Raw genomic sequence first — 21,920 nt, 5'->3', positions numbered from 1 at the left:
ACACAATGTTTCCTAATGTCCAATCAGTGCTATTTTAATATCTGACTTGACACAACAGCTGCAGTCAAAGCTCATGTGATCGACAGAAAAAGAGCTTCAAAACGTTCTTTTAAGGAGAAGGACTCTTGTTTCACACACGAGAGTCCTGCATTTGAATGGGTGGAAGTTGTGTGATTCCACAAAAAGAGTGCCTCTATGGTAGTTCTATTGGCTTCTTGAAGGTTTCCACTCAACTAACATGGTATCCCTATGCTAAAATATAATGATAAACTCTGAGCCTATTTGATTAGACGGGTTTGCTTCACTATGCTGTGAGAGCCAAAAGCAGTATAGCCAGCATAGCACCACATTATTTCTCCTAGTGAAGAAGTTCATTGAAGTCCACTAAGGATGAGCAGACATCACTGTCTTGATGCATCAGTCATTTCAGGCAAAAAGTTTCCATAAGGCCATTTTTATTTATGAGAGATAAACAATTATCATCAATACGTTCCTCTGGATGAATATCGCAGATGGAATTGTTTGGAGGGAGTAATCTGTCTTTTTCCTGCTCCTCGACGCTTTAAAACACATCCCCTGTGGGATGATTTGGATGAGCACAAAACGTCAAAGTCAAGGACACATGAGAAAGTGAGCACGTCTACTAGCAAAGTGCACATTGAGCATCTTGGGTGATGGAGAAAAGGCTGATGCCAAGTACCTACAAAGGGGTGCCTAGAGCACAGAAAGGGCACCATCAGCTGTCCTCTCCTCCTAGGCAGCTGAAGTGACATCCACAGATGCTGATCACGGACAGCCTGCAAAGCCTCCTCAGTTAAGAATCAGAGCATGGCGAGCAAAGAGCTATTCAACCCCGACGCAATCACTAAGGGCCGAAATACACAGAAAATATGTGTTTTATTGATTTTCAAATAATCCTTACCTTATTGTTGCAAAAGTTTAGTGATTTAAAACAGTGGAAGTGGACATTTGGACCCAAAGCATAGAGCACAAATCCTTTTAGGGACAACAACCAAATAATACTTTTATTGATGTACTTTCATGATGGACATGCATGTTGAGTGCCAACAACCTTTGGCACATAGAGAAATGTAGAAACTCCAAACAAAACAAACAACATGTGACGGACAGCTAGCATGGAACAGAATGAAAGTATCATCAGTTAGTACCAATCGTGCCTGCATTGTATATGGAGCATGGCATTCAGCATACATAAGGCAGATAAATGCACAGGATGGATCTGTGACTATTTTATTTGAAGAGCCAAACCAACCAATGTTGAAAGCAAATGTCCAGTGTGTCAGAAACAGTGCGGTGATAATAGTGCAGCTTCATCTTTGCTGTTTCTGTGGTTGGTGTTTGATTTCACTCATCACCTCCTACCGTCAGCGCAATACAGTGGCTCACATATGGCAATGCACACACGGGCTTTATTACATTTCTTGCAGGTAACTGTTTGAGTCAAACATAATTGATGATGCATTTGCTCTGATCGCAGACTATTTCGGCACCCTGTTTTTTTGTTTCGGATAGATCATTGGCAGATCCAGGGTGTATATTGGGATTCTTACTTTACTCTTTGGTATTTGACAGTTTAGGTGGGTTGCAGGGCAGTAAAGCTAGTACCAGCAGTCATTGGCAGCCAGGAGTGTGAAGGATATGGTACTATGTTTCCAGAGGTACACATTACTCAACTCTGCAAGTGAGGGATGAAAGTGGCCCGTGAATGAGGTATGTCTGGGGTTTGGCAGCGATTGTTGTGATTTGACTGCACATGTCAGACTGCAAGTTAGGAGCTGGACTAGATGAACTGTTCCCGCCCAAGAGACTTGAGAGTTCTGAAATACTAGTTCTATAAACATCTATACTGGACATGAGAAGGGAAGCATCCTCTTAAGTGTCAATGTGCCTGAAGGCTGTGCGTTTCCTGGGTGCAGTGCACTGGCTGTGGGAATCTGATAGCTCTCGAGTCTTGCAGGAAGACAAAGCTGTGGATGAAGTGCACGTGCTCTGCCTAGCTGTCTGCTTGTCCGTTCTTGGGTGCTGTTAGAAGATATAGTAGTGGAATGATGGTGTTCTTGCTCCCTGCAGGGGTGGTACTGTCAAAGGATCACAGGAGTGAAGCACACTGAACCCTGACACTGGACAGCACATTTTTGTTGCTGGAAGCCATTTTGTTCCTGGACCATATGGGTCCACACAGTGCAGTACAGTTAACTGGTCGTGGCCACCTGGCAGCCGTGATCCCGGTTGGGATTACTAAAAAATAAATACACAAATAAATAGTTTGGTCCTCAATAATTCTGTTGCCATTATTCGGCAACACAACTATTTATTCCTACCACACTGGATTATTTTTTTTAAAAGACTTTATGTTAACTCGGTAAAGTCCATCATCACTGACATGCCTGCAGCACCCTCGTTTGGCAGTATTTGTGCCAGAGCGTCTTTAGGTGAGTAGAGCTATGTAACTCACATCTCTTTCAATGCTAGCCACCTGTTCGTCTGTGGAACCAAGGGCCTAGAATAAAAAGATGGGCAGGCAATTTGAAATCTGCAAAAGAATTGCCCGATATAGTCCAAAAAGTTTGACAAAGAACTAATGGAAGGAAAGATTGCAGTCCACTCTTTGCATTGGCCATTATACAACAATAATTTTGCCTTTAGGTTTAATTCCTAAGAAAACGACAGGGGAATATAAACGAATACATCAAATGGTTTGAAGGGCAGTCTATCAATGATTTTATCTCCCCAACAGTTTCTACTGTCACATATTCATTGGTAGACGATGTCATGAAATTGGTAAGGGTGGGTACATTTGAGGCAGAAATGGCAAAAAGTGACATACAATCAGCAGTTAGACTCCTACCAGCACCTCTGGCTGATTTTGCTTTCTTGGGCATGCAATATGGGGAGCTATTTATGTTAATAAAGTCTTAACTATGGGATGTTCCATATCTTGTGCATTATTTGAAACATTTAGCACATTTTACAATGGTTTTTCACACGTAAAAGCAGCCCCAAACTAGTTTTCCATTATGTAGATAATTTCTTATTTGTGGGATCAAACGATACAGGGCAATTTTGCAGGCTTTAAAAAACTTTCAAAGTTCAGCTGAAGAACTGGGAGTTCCATTAGTCTCCAAATAATACAGAAAATCCAAGTACGAAGCTTACATTTGTGGGTTTTGAAATAGATACTATACATATGATAGCAAGACTTCCAGCAAGTAAAGTCCAAGAAATAAAAAAACCTTTATATAGATGGTCATTGGTGAAAGAAAGTTGGAACTAAGGAAAGTTCAGAATTTGTTGGGCTATCTGAATTTTGCATGTAGAGTAGTGAGCGTTGGGAGAACATTTTGCAGATGTTTAGTTATGGCAATGTCTGGAGCAAGACTATGGCATCACAGAATAAGGATGTCAGCATCATCTATGTATCTGGTTAACCTTTTTGGAAAATTGTAATGGAGTTCCCTTGGATTTTTTGGAGAAAGATACTATTTGGCAAGTACAGATCTACTCTGATGCTGCAGGCACAAAGGTCTATGGCACTTTTGAGAGGGTAGGTGGTGTGCTGAGAGCTGGCCACAAAATTGGTTACAATAAGGATGCTGCATAAGATTTTTAGAGCTTTTCCCTTTGGTTGTGGCTTTGCATGCCTTGGGGAGGACTCGAAGAACAGGAAAGTTATTTTCAATGTACATAATATGGCCATAGTGGAACTTATGAATAAACAAAAAGCTAGAGATTTGAGAGCTCTGAGACTATTATGGCCATTTATGTTAAAGTGTTTGCTGCTTAATATTATATTTGAAGCCAGACACATTCCAGGGGTAAGGAACAATATTGCAGACGCATTATCTTGTTTTTGGTGGCAGAAGTTCTGCAGTCTGCCCAAATGCAAAAAGCAGCAAGATAGAATTGTAGAACATTTGGGCATGAGGAGGGAAAACAAGAATAGTGGAGTTGGTAGAGACGTCAATAGCCCCATCAGCATGAAGAAACTCTCAGCAGGTGTGGCAAGAATTTTTAATTCATGGAAATACAGGGAATTTGAGAAAAAGTGAAACCATGGCAAATGAAAAAGCAACTTTAAAGTTTGTGACATTTTTGATTGACAAGGATTTGTCACACACAACCATATCAGGAAAACTAGCAGGGTTATCCCTTTATGGCAAGCTATGGTGGAGATGCAACCTAGTCCATGGTTACTTATAAAACAAGTTCTGAAAGGTTTCAGTTAGAAGCAAGACAGACAACCATTTTTAAGGGAGCCTGTGACATTTGATTTATTGGAAAAAATCTCAATATCGTTAAATAGTCACTGTTATGGTGAATATGAAGTACTTGTTTTCAGGTTACGCATGTTATGCATGTTTTTGGTCGATATAGAGCCTCGGAGCATCAAGGTTTGAAAGGAAATAGTGGCATAAAGAGTAGCAAAGTATTTATTGAAAGGAATAAATTGAGAATTTGGTTGAGAGATTCAAAGATCAAGCAGGCAGGAAGAGGCAAATGGATAGGGCTGAAGATAAGTGGGTTATCACATTTATGTCCAGTAGAGGAATGGAAAGGTTTTCAAAACAAATTTAATCTGTAGGATCAGGAAATATTTTGCCATAAGAATGGACAAGAAAATACTATGTCCAATTTATTAGGAGTATTAAGACTGGCGCTCAAAAATCTAGGTAAAACCTCTGAAAAATATGGGAAAGAGTTATTTTGCTTTTGAGCAGCAACCAACTGGCAATGTTGGGTTGGTCATGGGCATATCTAAAAGGGATCAGAAGATGGAAGCTCAAATGCTGCGAAAAATATGTGAGGAAACAAAATGCACAAACATTTTAGTTTTATATAGGACATATTTTTCTGACTGTCAATTTATTTTACTTTAGGTTGTGTGAAAGGTCCAAATTCAGTTAAGATGTGTTCATATTTTTATTATTTAATACAAAACATGAAAGGAATGGATCATTACTTCTTTAGGGCCAATGGAGTATATTTATCAACATTTGGGCAAGCATATCACCTGCTTTAATTGAGGGAAATGTTTAAGCATTTGTGGAAAGAAAAGCGATGATGTACGGAACCCTCACTGTAAAGTTTTTTGCAGAGTGGTATTTGTGGAGGGTGGAGAGTCTGGAGAGGGAGTGATCATCTCTTGGGGGAGGACAGAGCACAAGGAAGAGCAAGACTAATATCTGGGGCTTGAAACACACTAGACGAGTTTGCTTGTGAATGCTTTCTGGAGTGTGATGAAGATTAATGGGGAATGCAAGGAAAAGGTAGTGAGTGGAGGAAGAAAGGAAAGACGTTGAAGAGCATTTTTTTTGTTGATGCAATGTTTGGCAAGTTGGGAGTTTTAGAGGTGGGGGAATGATAGAAATCTAAAGCATTAGTGAGGCTGGGGTTTTTACAAGGTGTTAAGTAGTTTAATTAATTTATACTATGAACCTATCTTAATAAAGTAGCCTTTTTTGCTAACTAAGAAAATTGAAGTGTTTTGTCATTGTGCGAAGAAACGTTGGAACAATGTGGTGCCTGCTTTATGTCTTGCCTTTGAATCTCAAGATGGACACTAGAATTATGTGCATCATCCTAAAATCATGTATGCAAGGACTATATAATGTTCCTTTGGTGAAACCAGTGCTTAATTTGTAAATAAGAAGGTGCAGGTGCTCCTCTTAAACATGCGGCAGCTGCAATTGAATGTGCGAACACGGAATACTGAGGCAGCTTAATCCCGAAGCCATCTCGGACCTCTTCAATCCATTTAAAGCCACTCCCTGCCCCTTCAGCTCTCACCTTGCAGCTTTCAGTTTTCTCTCTTTGTGATGCTTTTTCGTTTTTCTCTTCCTCCGTCTTTCCCAAACGTGTCTTTTGGTCGCAGCAAATGCTTGAGGCAGAAGACTAAGCGCTAGCCCTCAAAAATAAGTGCTGGTGCTGAGCACCAGAAACAAAAAGCACAAATTAAGCACTGGTGAAATGTACTGAGCTAAATAAAATTTAAAAAGAGAGTGTTTGGCAAATGTTTACACAATGAATTATGTGAACTCTAGAATAAAGCATAAGGAGGATTATAAAACAGTTGTGTTGCCCAAAAATTACAATGGCATTATTGGGGACAATATATTTACATATTTACTTGTCCCTTAGGGTCTGCTGTTTTGTTACGCAGTTGTAATATGCCCAGATTCCATAAGGATTAATGAGGTTACCCCATGTTTTCTTCCTGACTTCAGTTGCAGCATCTTGGCTCTGAAGACATGGCAACTACTGGGTCCTTTTCAGTAGTCTTTTTTGGCGGCTGCTCAAGTAAGTTGACTGTGCTTAGACCACCAGGTAAACTTGTCAGAATTTTTAATAAAGGCACAGAGTCCCACATGTAAGTATAAACATTCCTTTAGGCATACTTTAGAATACTAACAGCTCATGGCTTTACTTGTTAACAGTGGGTAATTCAACAGTTCTTGGAGACATACCTGAACATTTTGCATTGTATACACAGAAAACTGAACATTCTTGTGCATGGAACTACTGCTCCAATGGTAAAGTTGAAGATCACCTTGGGTATGTAATGCTACTGACGACACGCCACTCGATGTTGTCTCCAGTTCTACCCTTATGCTTGTGCTCTAGTGGAATAGACTTCCATTTCCAGGAGCAGTCAGCATTTGTATGTTTGATAGTTTGCAAGAAAGACTGGGTCACAAGGTAGAAAATATACTACAACACTTTTCCTCCTTCCTTACAGATCCCTGTATCTTTGGTACAGGCTCCTATTGCCTTTCTTCACATACTCTTCCAGGTTCTCACACTTATTCTCGCCCTGCCCCTCCTTTCATCAAAGACACCCTGTCCCTCCTCACATTGTCACCATGTCCCTCCATTTATTAACTATCCTCTGCTTCTAACCTCTCTTCACATAGTTTCCCGTTCATTACAAGCACTGTGTCTTTCATACTCACCCTCTCGCTTCACTTACTACATACTATCCCTCTCCCCTTCCTCTGGTTCTCCATCCATTGCATATTTTCCTGATCTCATCTCAATCTAAACCTCTAGCTCCATCCGTCAGAGGCTTCTTATTTTTGTCCTGGTCTCCCTGTCCCTTGCATTAGTGAAAGCTTCTCTGCCCCTCCTCATTATGCCACCATTCCCTAGTCATTCCCTCTCTTCCTCACTCACTTCCCTCCAGTGCTTAATTTGAGCCAGTGGTTCCCGGTGGGGCCCACATGGACTCATTTTTGGGGACCGGCGCTTATTTTTCTTCATTATCCGTTTACCTTGAGGAAACCAGGGAAAGCACAAAAAACAGAAAGATGGTGGAAGATAAAAAGGGAAAAAAGTCACAACGTTAGAAAGTGGAACCTGCAAGAGAGAGATAAAGTGGAAAAGAGTGTCTGAAAATGGTTTAGAGAGGCACAAAGTGGATTTGTGACTATTCAGCCTTGGTATTCTGCACATTGGCATTCAGGTGCTACGTGCGCACACGTCTGAGCAGAGTTTTGGGCCCGGGCACTCATTCCTTTACAAATTAAGCACTGGTCCCCACTATATCACAGTGATTCTAACTGCCCTCCTCCCGGTCTCCTTTCTTATTTTTCTTGCCCCAGAAACATCATTTCATCCCATTTTATATTTTGGCTTCATTCATCAGAACAATCAAAACACCGAACCCCTTACTCCTGAAATTCAAATATCATGCAATCTAGTTATCCTTCAAATATTTGGGTTATGAGGGCCAATCAACATAATAAGCGGACAATAACACTCTTGTTTAGAGGGCCTGACACACTAAGATGTAGTGCTAAGTTAAGAAACACACATTTGGTATTTCTTCTGCATTACTTTTGAAGGGGTGAGGAGAGGTTCCCACATGCATTGGAATATGGCTATCATGATAAGAGAAGCCATTTGGTATTGTCATCAAGCCGCCAAGTGGTGGTTGCTTACATGAGGCATCTCCGACTTTTCCCTTGACTTATCACAGCACAGATTGTGTGGTGTGATATTTGGGGTGCAGGAGGAAGGGGTTCAGTATTTTGATAGCACTGTTGAGTGGAGGCACCCCTGTTCTTCTTTATGCTCCCTCTCAGCTATTTTTTTAATACATCCATTCATCAAAGCACATCCACTCCTTCAGGGATTATCTCGGGTCACAGACAGCATGCTAAGTCCTCTTCTAATCTTTCACAGGTCCAGGAAGTGTTTGGAATTGGCGCCTAAAAGTAACTGTAACTGAAAGTTACAATCCTACACGAAGGACCACACTGCAAGTAGGGCCTCAGCCTTAACTATAAAGTCATACATATTGACCTAACGTTACTGCCATACTTTCACCTTAACTAAAAATTGTCATCATATCCCATCAAATGCACCTTTGAAAATTCTAAATTTAAATCACAAATCATGAGGCCAAAATGTGATGTTTTAGTAAACCATGCAAGCTCAGGAAGTCCCCCATCTTGCAGTCGTTCTTTGTTGATGTAATAACGTCTTTGGCCTAAGCAAGAGCTTTAAATCCTCATTGACGGTTGAAGTCCCCTAAAACCGCTGTTGTTAATGGAAACATTTTAATAGAAGTAACATCTAGTATAAAATACATAGCTATGGCTTCGGCCTCATAGATATATCAAATAGACTGTCACTTTCAATTTACAGTGTAGCACGTGGCAATGGTTAGAGAGGATGTGGAGCCTGCTTTAGGGCACAACTAATAAGAAACATCTTTCTCTTATGTACATTTCATGAAAATGTCTTACTGCCCTGCATGGGCCTGCTTTCCTCTGCAGCCCCAAATAAAATTGGGGTGAACTTCGCTGTGTTTAGTGGGCAGCTAGACTCCCAATCGTACCCTATGTTTGGCTCAATGTCCCGCCAAATAAGTTCAACCAGAACTATCTATCATATAAACATTGACCAGTTCACTTTTTATTTTTCAGAAAAATATTATCTCATTCTGAGAGAGCGATAAACAACTCCTGCCAAGTCTATTTTGTTTGTCTGCCCTGCATTAAAAAGCAATATGTATCTTCAGTTCGTGTCCATTTGGCTTCCAACTATACTAGCTTCAATTATTTCTTCCATGCAAAGAACAAAGCACAAGAAGACAAATTAATTTGAATTATCTCCCAAGATATCCTACGGGGAGTAATATTTTTGACAATTCTTTCGCAAGACATTCCCCTAAACCTTCTACCATGCTGACTGATGTGTACCCCATTCTAAATTTAAATATTTCACATCTATAGTAAGGAGCTGATATGTAATTTAAATATATCTCCTTGCTTACCATTTTTTCATGCAGGCGAATCGTCACCAAGATTTTGTTACAGAAACATCCTGTACCAAATATACAGGCACACAAATGTCAACACTTTATTTGTTTTACTTACACTGGTTTCGATTGCGATTATAGAGACAGTCTCACGTATGGGAATAGACTATCAAACCAGTGATATTATTTTAAAAAAAAATCACATGCAGAGGAACGCGCGTCATCCATGCACCGGTTTGAGATTTCGAGATTGTAACTTATAAGTCAAAGGTAGCCAAAGCCTATCGACAGCCTAGTCTCTACTGGAGAGGAACAAGTTAAAGTCAATTCTACACCACCTGACTTTTGGGTGAACCGAAACTGTGTCTGTGGCCTGCCCCACACAGAGATGCCATGTGCCACTCTTGTCTTTTAAAGGTGGACAACCATTTTAGCAGCTTTTCCAGCCAGCTAAGTAGACGTTGAGTCACACAAGTGAAAAATATAATGCAGCCCAAAGTAAATATACACTTGTATAACTTTGAACTCCTTACTATCCACTAAGGTTTTTTATAGGAAACATTGGAACCCTTGGCTCATCTCTAAATGGAGAGATTCCTCATTCTCTTGACTGCAACTACATGCTACATTTCACTCTAAAATGCACATACCAATGAACCCTGATTAAGGTGAAAAGGCATTAGAAAGCAAAATCTGTGGCTGACCTTTGCATTTCTTTTTGAAGGTCACCCAGTGTATCAACAATCTATGAGGATGGGAACAGCTTTCTTTAGAGAATGAAAAATATCTTCGATCATTTCACTAAATGACACCCCTGTGATGATTCATGAATCAAATAAAGTTTAATTAACCATTGCCGATAATAGTACATCTTTTAATGGATACAGTTTTTATTGTAAACATTGAGAACCCAGCAACTCAACCTATAAAGTTAGCCAAAGCTTGGATTTCATCATCAATACAAAGGCAGGTCTGATACTACCATGAAAATAGATCATAAGAAATAAAGAAGCGAAATCCATTCTCATAAAATGCCTATACTTCAGTCTCTTTCAGAAACTGGAAAAAAAGCTGTCTTCACAAATCAGGTAGCACTTCTTGACCTTTGGCCCCGGAAAGCATGCAAGAAACCAACATTCTTAACGTTAAGAGAGGGGTTATATTATTTTACCTGCTTTTCTTCCCATAGGAAGTGATGCATGGAGCTTGGAATTTCATAGCAATGGTTCAGGTCCAAGACTGAATTTATAATCAAGCTAGGTCCATGTGTCCTGAGATTTGGTGCTTACTAGAGCCCAACATCTTTTGGAGTGATGTGATTGCCATAAGAGACACTGATTCACGTAAATTGCTTTAGTGGGCTTCTTTGCAGAAAACAATTTAGAAAAGAAATGCTCCCTGGTGTCCTATCCTCCTTGACAATATTGCAGCCCTGGGTACATCAAAAGACTGGGTTATATCAAGGTGAGGAAGCTGGTGGAGATGACATATGGGTTATACTATCACTGCCAAGCCATATTACGGAAAGTACCATATGCAGATGAGTAACTGACATGTGCGCTTACATTGTGTTCCCCGGGGGAACTTTGGCATTACAGAAGGGGCCGTTGACGTTTGTGTGGACATTGCTGTAATACTGATAGCGCTGGAACACATGTAGTGCTAGCAGCGTCTTCAGAGGACATTCCCTCATTTGCACAGGGTCATGGCCCCATGCAAATGAAGGAATCACTTTGCATCTACACCCTTACCATATGAAACGGGTGCAGAGGCAAACAGGCCCATAGGAGGTGCAGTAAAAGTGTGCCATAAAAACGTGGGTCACTGTCAGTGCACTCCCTGACATCAGCCCTCTGGATGGCTGAAGGGGATACCATGGATCCCCTCAGACATCTCCCTGCAGGCGGGTGCAGTCACTCACTGCAATCTGCAGGGGGATCTTTTGCCCCTCTTTAAAATGCAGGCAGATTGCTGCTTGCACAGACAAACATGTAGCGGCTTTAAAGCAACCACTCCAATTTAATTGAATACACTGCCTCCATGGCAGCTTGAGTTCATGGCAGTCCTAGAGGCAGCACATTCACTGTAATAGGTGCACTGTCCCTGTTTGTCCCTACTGCACCTGTTAAAATGTAGCACAAACTGGGAAAGTGTGCCCTATTTGCATTATGGCCTCAGATTACCTCAGTACCTTCCCTATCGAACAAGAGGGGCAGTTGGAACTTCAAGTGTCTGAGAAACAGAAGCACTGAATTTCATGGGGATGCAATTTCCCAGGCTTTTAGTGTAAGTCAAGCAGCCAGATGTGAACTAGGCCTGGGTGGAGTTTGCACTGTTACGCTATGCGGGACTCCGTGAAGTGACCAAAAAGCTTGGCCATGCTACGCAGAGTTCCACAAGTGGCAGAGTGCATTAGGTCATGCCGTTTGCCCCCTGTGGAAAAATCTGTGCAAACGCCACCACGCTCAGCGCGAGAGGGCACTGCTTCTTTTCTGCCACTTGAGTACATTTTCTACCGAGTGGCAGCTCCTTGAACGGATGGTTTCTAATCGCGGGCTGTGGCGACCATCCGCGACTGCCCGTGTTATTTGAAGACTTATCTTTGCCTGTGCCCATTTATTGTTCCAGGGAGTTCCAGCCAATGAGATTTTTTCCCCTTGGGTTTTTCCTCAGGGACTCCTTCTGGAGGGCATGGGCTGCCTTGACGTTCTCTTGTCAGCAGCACCGTGGCTACCAGAAAGGGTCGCTCATACCTCGGTCAAAGCAGGACCTACAAGAAGCAAGACCATCCTGCAGTTCCATCTAGTCCTATCCGTAAGCAACGAGTAAACTGTGACAGATTGCAGCCCCAAACCAACCAGCCTTCTTTGAGCAGTATGAAGGATAGCTCAACGGCAGCTGCAGAAAACAACCAGTCGTTGCTATTAACTATTCAACAGCAAGCCCAGGAACTGCAACAAGTATGAAATGAAAATGCGGCTTTACGACAAGCCATGGCATCCCGAACCACAGATTTTCCTACTGTCTCTGCTACCACGCCACATTTCTCAGGAGATCCAAATAAACTACGAGAATTCCTTGATGCTCTGACCATCTATTTTGCCTTTCGACCCACACAATTTGCGCAAGATAAAACAAAGGTGGGTTACCTTATCAGTGCCTTGTCTGGTCCTGCCTTGGCCTGGGCGACTCCGTTAGTAGCCTCTAACGACCCTATGCTGTCTGGACTATTCAGCTTTTCTCTCTGCATTTAAACAAATGTTTGTACGCCCGGGATTGGAGGCGTCTGCAGAAGAAGTGTTATGTGATATTCAGCAAGGTATCCAAGATGTTCTCCAATATATAACACGCTTTAGACAACTGGCAGCATAGACAACATCGGTAGAACGTACTTTGGTAACTCTGTTCCTAAGAGGTCTACGAGAATGAAATCAAAGACGAATTAGTACATTCAACCAGAGTGGAAGATCTACGTGGATTGATAGATCAAGCGCTCTCCATAGAGTATCATCTTAAAGAACGCCGTTAAGAAAGCATGGACCTTCTTATGCAGGAAACCCACGTACAATCGTCCATCGTTCCAAAGAATCTCGACCAGACTCAAAAGAAGCAACAGACGAGGAACCCATGCAAATAGACACCGCTTGTGGCCCTCTCACTGCAAGTGAGCATGAGACTAGATGTAGAAAAGGATTAGGTCTCTATTGTGGAGCTGCTGGCCACCTGCTACGTACTTGCCCAGTCCGTCCAGTGAAGTCCTCTGGAAACACCAAATCCGGTCCTCTATGAGAAGGGAGGGGACGGGATTCTCTGTGATACCTTCTGTTAGTTCTTCTAATGAAAATGCCACTACACTGTTTTGTTACCGATTACCCTACAGTTACCTGATGGTTGGGAAGGAAGAGCTTTGGCATTATTAGACTGTGGGGCCAGTGGAATCTATATGGATGAGACCTGGGCTATGGATCACAAGATCCCCTGAGTATTAAAAGATATTCCAGCGCAAGTTCATACCATTAATGGATCTTTGTTAGCCTCCGATCCTGTCATCAACGCTACTCCTGCCTTGTTTTTACACTTCGGAGAACATCAAGAACATGTTCCTTTTGATTTGATCGCCACACCTAACCATACAATAATCCTAGGTATACCCTGGTTTACAAGGCATAACCCGTATATCAATTGGGAAACCAGAACTATTTCTCTTTCCTCACAATTTTGCTAAGACCACTGTTATGCTTCAGGAACATATTGGCCACCAAGGAAAATGTTGTCTACAATACCAGAAGTAGGATGTTCCATAAATACTATCCAAAGGGTACCTAGTCATCATATAGATTATGCAGATGTGTTTAAAAAACCAACGAAACCAGTACTACCTCCACAACGAGAGTATGATTGTACCATTCCATTGGAACCTGGTGCTGTTGTTCCCTTTGGTACAATGTACTCGCTCACTGAACCAGAAGAAAAGATACTTAAGTCCTAGGTAGACTTAGACAACATCAACTGTTCTGTAAACCTGAGAAATGTGAATTCCACAAGACAGAAGTGAAATATTTAGGGTATCACATCAGTCAAGGTGGTATTGCCATGGATCCAGAGAAAGTCCAGGATATCCTAGACTGACCATCCCCCTCTTCCATCAAAGAAACGCAGTGTTTCTTAGGATTGGCCAACTTTTACCGCCAAGTTATTTCAGATTTCGCTCAGCAACCCAGCTAAATTACACAAACTCTTAAAAAAGAGAATTTACGAAATGGTTTCATCTGGAGTGATATGGCCGAAAGCGCCTTCCAAAACTTAAAACATGCTTTCACCCAAGCTCCTATACTACTACATCCTGATACCACCAATCAATTTATTGTGGTCACTGATGCTTCTGAAAGAGCTACAGGGGCTGCCTTATTACAAAGACAAGTTGACGATGGATTAGAACATCCAATTTGTATCTGTCTCATGTCAACCATTTAATGGGATTTAGAATATTCATTGTGACAGAGTAACCCATCCGACAATTTCTAAATCAGGCCCAAGTGCAGCGCAGTAGCGAATAACTTTTATTCACTAATATATATTCTCATCTCCCCAATTTCCTTCTGTGCTTGGGTAGAGAATAAAAAAGAAGGTGGAGTTTTTCAGCTCAAACAGGTCAACAGTTGAGACTTTTTAAAGATGACTTTGACCATTACATGTCCAAAATGAGTGCCAACTCCGGACATAATGTCCAAGCAGAAACAGAAGCTGCCCACTACTGCCCAGGGAGAACAGATTTTTCTCTTTATCCAAGATGAAAAGGCAAAATGCTTCAAGTGGGACTTGTGGCAAAATTATGGCCCTCATTCTGACCTTGGCGGTCTTTTCGCAAGACCGCTGAGTTACCGCCGCGGTGAAGACCGCCGACCGCGGCGGTGTGCCGCTGTGCGCATTCTGACCGCTGGGAGCGTTCCGCCGGAAAACCGCCAGCAGCCACACTGGCGGTCGGCGGGAAAGTGGAGACTGGTCAACCTCCACCGCCACGCCAGCAGAACACCGCCCACAGAATTACGACCCACATTTCCGTGTGGCGGTCTTCTGTTGGCGGTCTTCTGTTGGCGGTCACGTCCCTATGGCTCCCGTCGCCTCCCGGAGGACCAACGCACAAGGTAAGTTGATCGTCCGTGAGGGGAGGGGGTGGGGGGGTGTTGTGTGATGTGGGCGTGCATGGGGGTGTGCGTGTGAGTGTGTAGAGGGGGTGTGTGAGTGCGTGTATGCGGGCGGGGGGTGCTGCTGTGTCTATGGGTAATGTGTGCTGTTCGGCAGGTGCGCATGTCGGCATGTATGTGTGCGGGTATGTGTCCCCGTTGTGTATGTGTGTGTAGGGGGTGTGTATATGTGCATGTTGGGGGTGTGTGCATGTCGGGGTACATGTATGTGCATGTCGGGGTGGGGGTGGGGAGGGGGTTCGTACCACCTCTGGGGGGTGGCAGGGGGGTGGAGGGTGTGGGGGGAGGACTCGGGTGGGTAGTGGGGGGTGGGGGAGACCCCTATCAGTGCCAGGGAAGGAATTCCCTGGCCCCGATAGTGCTTACCGCCATGGTTCGCACGGCGGTTCCCGCCCGCAAGAAACCGCGGCGGTAGGCAGGGTCATAATACCCTTGGCGGTCTTGGGACGACCGCCGGGCCGGAGTGCGCAAACTCCAGCCCCGCGGTCATGACCGCCGTGGCGGTCGGAGTGGAGAAGTAGCGGTCGGTCGCGGCGGGGACCGCCGCGGTCAGAATGCCATTTTTAATACCGCCGGTCTGTTCGCGGTCCGACCGCCGTCTCTCCGCCGACCGCCAGGGTCAGAATGAGGGCCTATGTGTCAGCAGGCTCACTGAGGTGTTACACAGGTTAAGCACAGAATAGCCACAGCTTTTACCTTGAAGTTCACATTAATATAAGCAAACACACGCCTAATCAACTTATCTACAATAGGTCTTGAATATCAGAATTTTGATTATTGAAAACCATTGACCAGAATGGCAACTCCGTCTACAGCTGACACATGAAGCAGGATAGGAAATCCACCCATGTTTTTCATATTTATTTAAGTGTACAGCAAACTTTTCTTCTTTTAAGAGGTAAAGAAATGCGAAGAAAATTATCTTAAATATAAAACCTTTCTGTGACGAGCTCTATCTGATGGCTCTTAAGGTCACGACATTCATAATCATGAGATTCGACGATCACAGGCATCTCAGTATTCAGTGGGTAACTAATAACCAATCACCAGGACACTTTTTTTCGCTCACCAGTGCAGATCCCAACAAATAGAAATTGAGGAAAAAGAATCAGCGAACATAAAGCTGAACCATGTATTATAGACTGTTTATGTAATCAAAAGAAATACATAAATATTTCTAAGTTTTCCATAGCTGTACCTTGGTCATGCATACAGTACTAGTATAATATAATTTTGACAATATACGTTTCGATAAACCCATTCCCCCGATTCCCTATTAAAACACCTCATCTTTACCTTACGTTATGGATGGTGTCGCATAGTGAAACATAGGAGGCACCACTTTATATGTATCAAGAAATCCATCATGTGGGTTTGTAACCTGTCTATTAGAGTAGTTATCCAGAGACCATTTGATATGAATTTGAGGCAATTTAAGCAAGGAGGGAAGCTAGAACAGAACATATACATGCAAAGTACAGACGTGAAAGGGAACATTCACTTCATTAGAAAAAAAGTTAGACGTGTGTACCCTACCTGATTCGCAGGGGCCTTCATGGACTACGGTGAGGTTGACTTCTGGATGTGCATGTGCCGCCTCATTAAATTTACAGATCTGGGTGTATGTCTTTCCATTAGATCCACAGACCGCAGTGCTGGATAAGCAAACGCACTGGGGCTCAGGAACTTCCCCATGTCTGAGATCACCCATGTCTAACTGACACTCTAAGTTATCCCCACACTTCCCATAGAAGCTGTTGGTATTGTCCATGTCACATATCTGGCCTTCTAAGTTGGCACATTCCAGGCAACAGTCACAGGTGTCCTGTACCACCCCAGCCAGGCAGCCCCGGGGAGCCAGGCAGTCATCTGGGTTACAGTCTGTGCAGCTCTCGCCCTCCTCCAGCAGTCTTTGCCAGCCACGCTGAAGGTAATTTGAAGCACTAGGTAGTCCTAAACCTGGCAATATTAGAATCCAGTTCAAATAAAGCAGGGAAATCAATGCACACGATGACCAGGCAGGGAATGTCGACATTTTCAAACAGTCTTCTCTCGTCTGCACACCAATGCCATCACTCAGAGATTAGTGCAGCTTCGGATCGACCTTCGCGTCTCTCCGCGAGACAACATTACTCTCGTGTCTTGGTCTGAAAAGAAGCAGAGATCTGTTACTGTTTTAGTCACACAGCAAGAGGTGCCTTTAGCTTCATTTTGTTGTAAAAGCTACTGATCTGACGATGTGACAGCATACTGGGAAACACTTTGAACTTTACAATATATAAGGAGGAAGCCCTGGAAGAAGGGACAGAAGGCTTTACTTTGAGCTGTCAGGCTCGATGATCATCTTTAGCATTTAATAGAAAAAATATCATATAAACACTCATCACAGAGGGTTCGATAAACAAGGCTCGGAGAGACCCTCTAATATTGTATACAACGTGCCCGTCCAGTTAAGCAGGAGTGCCTCTGTCAGCTCCCTCTAATCACACAATTTGACCCGTTATTGACAGGTCGAAAAGGAACTCTTGGCAATGTCCCTGTAGGTTTGTGCTCGGGAGTACAAGTTTCCTAAATTCAAGACACAGTTTCTCCATTCTGTTAATAGAGCCTCATTACAATGACTCTGTTGAAGTCTTACTTAAGGAGTTGGCAGCGAGGCAGGAACCGCACTGCAACCCAGCAAGCTGCATCAGCCGCATCATCATCTCGTTTCCTAGGTGAGAGGGGGATGCAGCAGGACAGAGGCTTGCTCCGCCCTCCAGCCCTCCCCCAGCGGAAAGGCACATATCTTGCTAATTCAATAATGATGTGGTGGAGATATTTTTAATCTGTTTTACCCAACCCTCATGGCAACCATGCATTTATGACAAAACCACTGTTTAGACTGTTCTACTCCGACTTTTAAACACACTTTTATAAAACGTATTTCTAGAGGGTAATAGAAACAGCAACAAGAGAGAGTTTAAAGCAATCTTTACAAAATCAGACACACTGCCAGTCCTCAACAATCCTCGTCTTATGTGGACATTGCGGACATCAGAGTTGGTAATGGATGTGAACTGAACTGTAACAAATCCAAGGGATAGTATTATTCTCCCCCCTTTAGTGTGTCTCTAAGTTTATCATGCTTATGCTACACAAAATCGAGCTTGTTTTTATTGCTAAATTCTGTTGCAGTTTCTCAAAGTATGTAAGACCTCCCCTCATGTTCTGCTGTTAACTAAACTCATAAATCGATAGGGAGAAAGTATCCCCCTATCCAATATGTTTACATATTTATAAATACAATAGTCCTAAATTCGACGTTACAATATGCAATACCACATTCACCTTACTGTTTCACCTCAACAATACACGAAGACCCACAAGGTAATATCCATATATCCACATAATCAGTTATTTGGCAGTTTTTAATTTGAGTGCTATTTTCCGCAAGGATGAATCTAAACTGATTATGCACCAGCTCACTGATACGGCATGCTAAGAGTTATCCCTTCCTGCCCAACAAGCTTCTTCGACTCCTCTCCACATTTGATTTTGTTAAAGACGTCATGATGCATTCAACATGCAACAAACTTGTTTTTGAGTGGTTTCTATATTATAATTTGCTTGCAAAATGAACAAGGTAAATTTGAGAACATCTGTCTTATTTGTTCTGAAATCATTTTTTTTTCTACATACACTAATAACATTTTAACACAGTGTATCATTTCATAAACCTACCATGTAGATTTGTCTTCGCAATTGTTCATTTCATAAACAATACCCTATTTGGTTGCTTCCCTTTAACATTGTGATGCTAGAACATCTAGCATAATTTAGCAACTTGATTTAATTAAATAATTAAAAATAAATAAATTAACATCCAAAGATATTGTAGACAAATGATATAGTACCAAAATCAGTGCCTACACTATGGTTATTAAAATAAATCCAAGGATAATTTTTTTTTTTTCTTAGCACTTTTCCCATTGAAGCTCTAGGGGGATACAAGGAAAGTGATTATTCTTATCAAACAAGTCCATTAAAGGGGACAAGTTCATTAGAGGGTCAAACATTTGAAATGTAAGTGTGTATATGTGTGTGTGTTACAGAGTGGCAGTAGCCACTGTAGTTATAGTTAGGATTCTCAGGTATAGGAATACCTCAGACTGTTGCCTCCCCATGTTGAATCACCATGAAACTTTCCAGGCCTATAGCTTTTTCTACATTGGCGGAGGATGGAAAGTTTGTGGTGATTGGTCAAGGGGGTGCAAAGATAAAAGAGGGGTCTGAGTACTACAGGAAAGTAGGGTACGTTTTTTATTAACTTATTTTAACTTAGTGATATCTGTTGCTGCAATAATGTTGTGAAATTTCCCTGTGTTTTGTGGTATTTCGTGGAGCATAGTGATAACTAGACATTATGGCCCTCATTCTGACCTTGGCGGGCGGCGGAGGCCGCCCGCCAAAGTCCCGCCGTCAGGTTACCGTTCCGCGGTCGAAAGACCGCGGCGGTAATTCTGACTTTCCCGCTGGGCTGGCGGGCGCTCGCCTTCAGACCGCCAGCCAGCCCAGCGGGAAAGAGGCTTCCACGATGAAGCCGGCTCGGAATCGAGCCGGCGGAGTGGAAGCTGTGCGACGGGTGCAGTTGCACCCGTCGCGTATTTCACTGTCTGCGCAGCAGACAGTGAAATACATGTAGGGGCCCTCTTACGGGGGCCCCTGCAATGCCCATGCCAGTGGCATGGGCACTGCAGGGGCCCCCAGGGGCCCCGCGACCCCCCCTACCGCCATCCGGATCTCGGCGGTCCGACCGCCGGGATCTGGATGGCGGTAGGGGGGGTCGGAATCCCCGCGGCGGTGCAGCAAGCTGCGCCGCCGCGGAGGATTCAATGGGGCCGCGGTACACTGGCGGGACCCCGCCAGTGGTGCCGGTCCGACCGCGGCTTTACCGCCGCGGTCGGAATCCCCATTGGAGCACCGCCGGCCTGTCGGCGGTGCTCCCGCGGTCCTCCGCCCTGGCGGTCAAAGACCGCCAGGGTCAGAATGACCACCTATGTGATGGGCTAATTACTGCCTTTACTAAAGTTAAAGGCAGCCACGTTATTTTAGGTACACTTTGGCTGTGTTCTGCATTATGCCCTTAGGTTTAGGTATTTATTAGGTTTTATATTTTTCCCTACCTATTACCACTTCATTAGAGTGGTAAAAGGTTAGGGAAATTATTTGTAAGTTTCTACATATTTAAAAGAAAATGTTGGGAGTACTGGGTTAGTTCCTAGAAATACTCTACACTGTTCTACTGTACTCAACTCCACTGTACACTGTACACCACTCCACTCTATGCTACTCCACTCTATACCACTCTGCCACTCTGCCACTCCAGTATTAGCTATTTCACTGAACACCACTTCACTCTGTGCCACTCCATTCAATGCCATTCCACTCACTCTACTCTGCCCTACTACACTCTGTGCCACTCCATTCTATGCCACTTCAGTCTATACCACTTCACTGTACTCCACTCTAAGTTATTCCACTGTACGCAACTCCACTGTATGACATTCCACTGTACCCTTTTCCACTCTATTCCATTCCACTCTAGTGGAACACATAGGCGGTCATTACAACATTAGTGGTAAAAGCCGCTTACCGCCGTGCAGAAGACCGCCAACACACCGCCGCGCCCACGGAAATCCGCCACAGCCATTATGACCCACAGCACGGAATCCGCCAAAATTCAGACACCCACACAAGTCCGCCACACCAAAGGTCAGTGATAAACTGGTGAAAACAAAACCTCCACCGTCACGCCAACAGAAATATGCCCACACGATCACGACACACAAATCCACGCACACATACAAAACACAGCCACATTGGACAATTCAAAATGCACACACCTGATACACATACGCACACCACTCCCACACACCCAATACAATATAAAACACCCACCCACATCACCCACAAACCCCTACAACCACAATTGAGAAAGAAGCACACAGAGAGACACCACCATCAACAATACTAGCATCCACAGGCACACAACACCATCACCCACATAACTTCCACGCACCTCACACAACACCCCACTACATATCAGCACACTTATCACCACACACACCACCCCACACATCACCCACACCACACCATGGCACGGCAAAGACACCCCAGGTTCTCGGAGGAGGAGTTCAGGGTCATGGCGGAGGAAATCGTCCGGGTAGAGCCACAGCTATTCGGATCACAGGTGCAGCACACCTCCATTGCAAGGAAGATGGAGCTATGGTGAAGAATAGTAGACAGGGTCAATGCAGTGGGACAGCACCCAAGAAATCGGGATGACATCCGTAAGTGGTGGAACGACCTACAGGGGAAGGTGCGTTCTGTGGTCTCAAGACACCACCTTGCGGTTCAGCGGACTGGCGGCGGACCCCCACCTCCTCCCCCACAACTAACAACATGGGAGGAGCAGGTCTTGGCGATTCTGCATCCTGAGGGCCTCGCAGGAGTAGCTGGAGGAATGGACTCTGGTAAGTCAAATGTTAACTGTTACACACCCCACCCTACCTGCATGCCATCACATACCCACACCCTCACCCCATCACTCCAACTCCTCACAAATGTCCCAACATCACAAACCACACATCCCAACACCAAGCCCTGCATGCAACACCAATGCATGGACACCCAACACCAAAGCATGCCCACTGCTCAAACCCATACATCCCCCTAAACCATCATCACACATGGTCCCACACAGGAATGCAAGCACTGGGGTAAACGGTCACCCACCCATTGCACACCATGCCACACACAGATGTAATAACCATCCTTTTATACCCCTGCAGGACCCCTACCCAACGTCACCGGACAGGAGGGTCCACACATGTCCACTCCACCAACAGAAGAGGCCCACAGTGATGACAGCACCACTGTCCAGCTGGATC

The 21,920-nt window shown here is 43.8% G+C and overlaps 1 protein-coding gene across 3 annotated transcripts in view; it reads right to left on the bottom strand.

Moving 5' to 3' along the window:
- Positions 1-21,920, bottom strand: part of KAZALD1 (Kazal type serine peptidase inhibitor domain 1) — a 153,535-nt gene that overhangs the window by 65,640 nt on the left and 65,975 nt on the right. For all 3 annotated transcript variants that reach the window (XM_069239542.1, XM_069239541.1, XM_069239540.1), the window contains one exon: positions 16,525-17,135. In XM_069239542.1, the coding sequence (XP_069095643.1) occupies positions 16,525-17,023 (499 nt within the window). In that variant the 5' untranslated portion in view covers positions 17,024-17,135. The remainder of the gene's footprint in view (positions 1-16,524; positions 17,136-21,920) is intronic.

Source organism: Pleurodeles waltl, chromosome 6 (assembly GCF_031143425.1).
Source record: "Pleurodeles waltl isolate 20211129_DDA chromosome 6, aPleWal1.hap1.20221129, whole genome shotgun sequence".
NCBI lineage: Eukaryota > Metazoa > Chordata > Amphibia > Caudata > Salamandridae > Pleurodeles > Pleurodeles waltl.
This window is presented reverse-complemented; position numbering and strand designations above follow the sequence as displayed.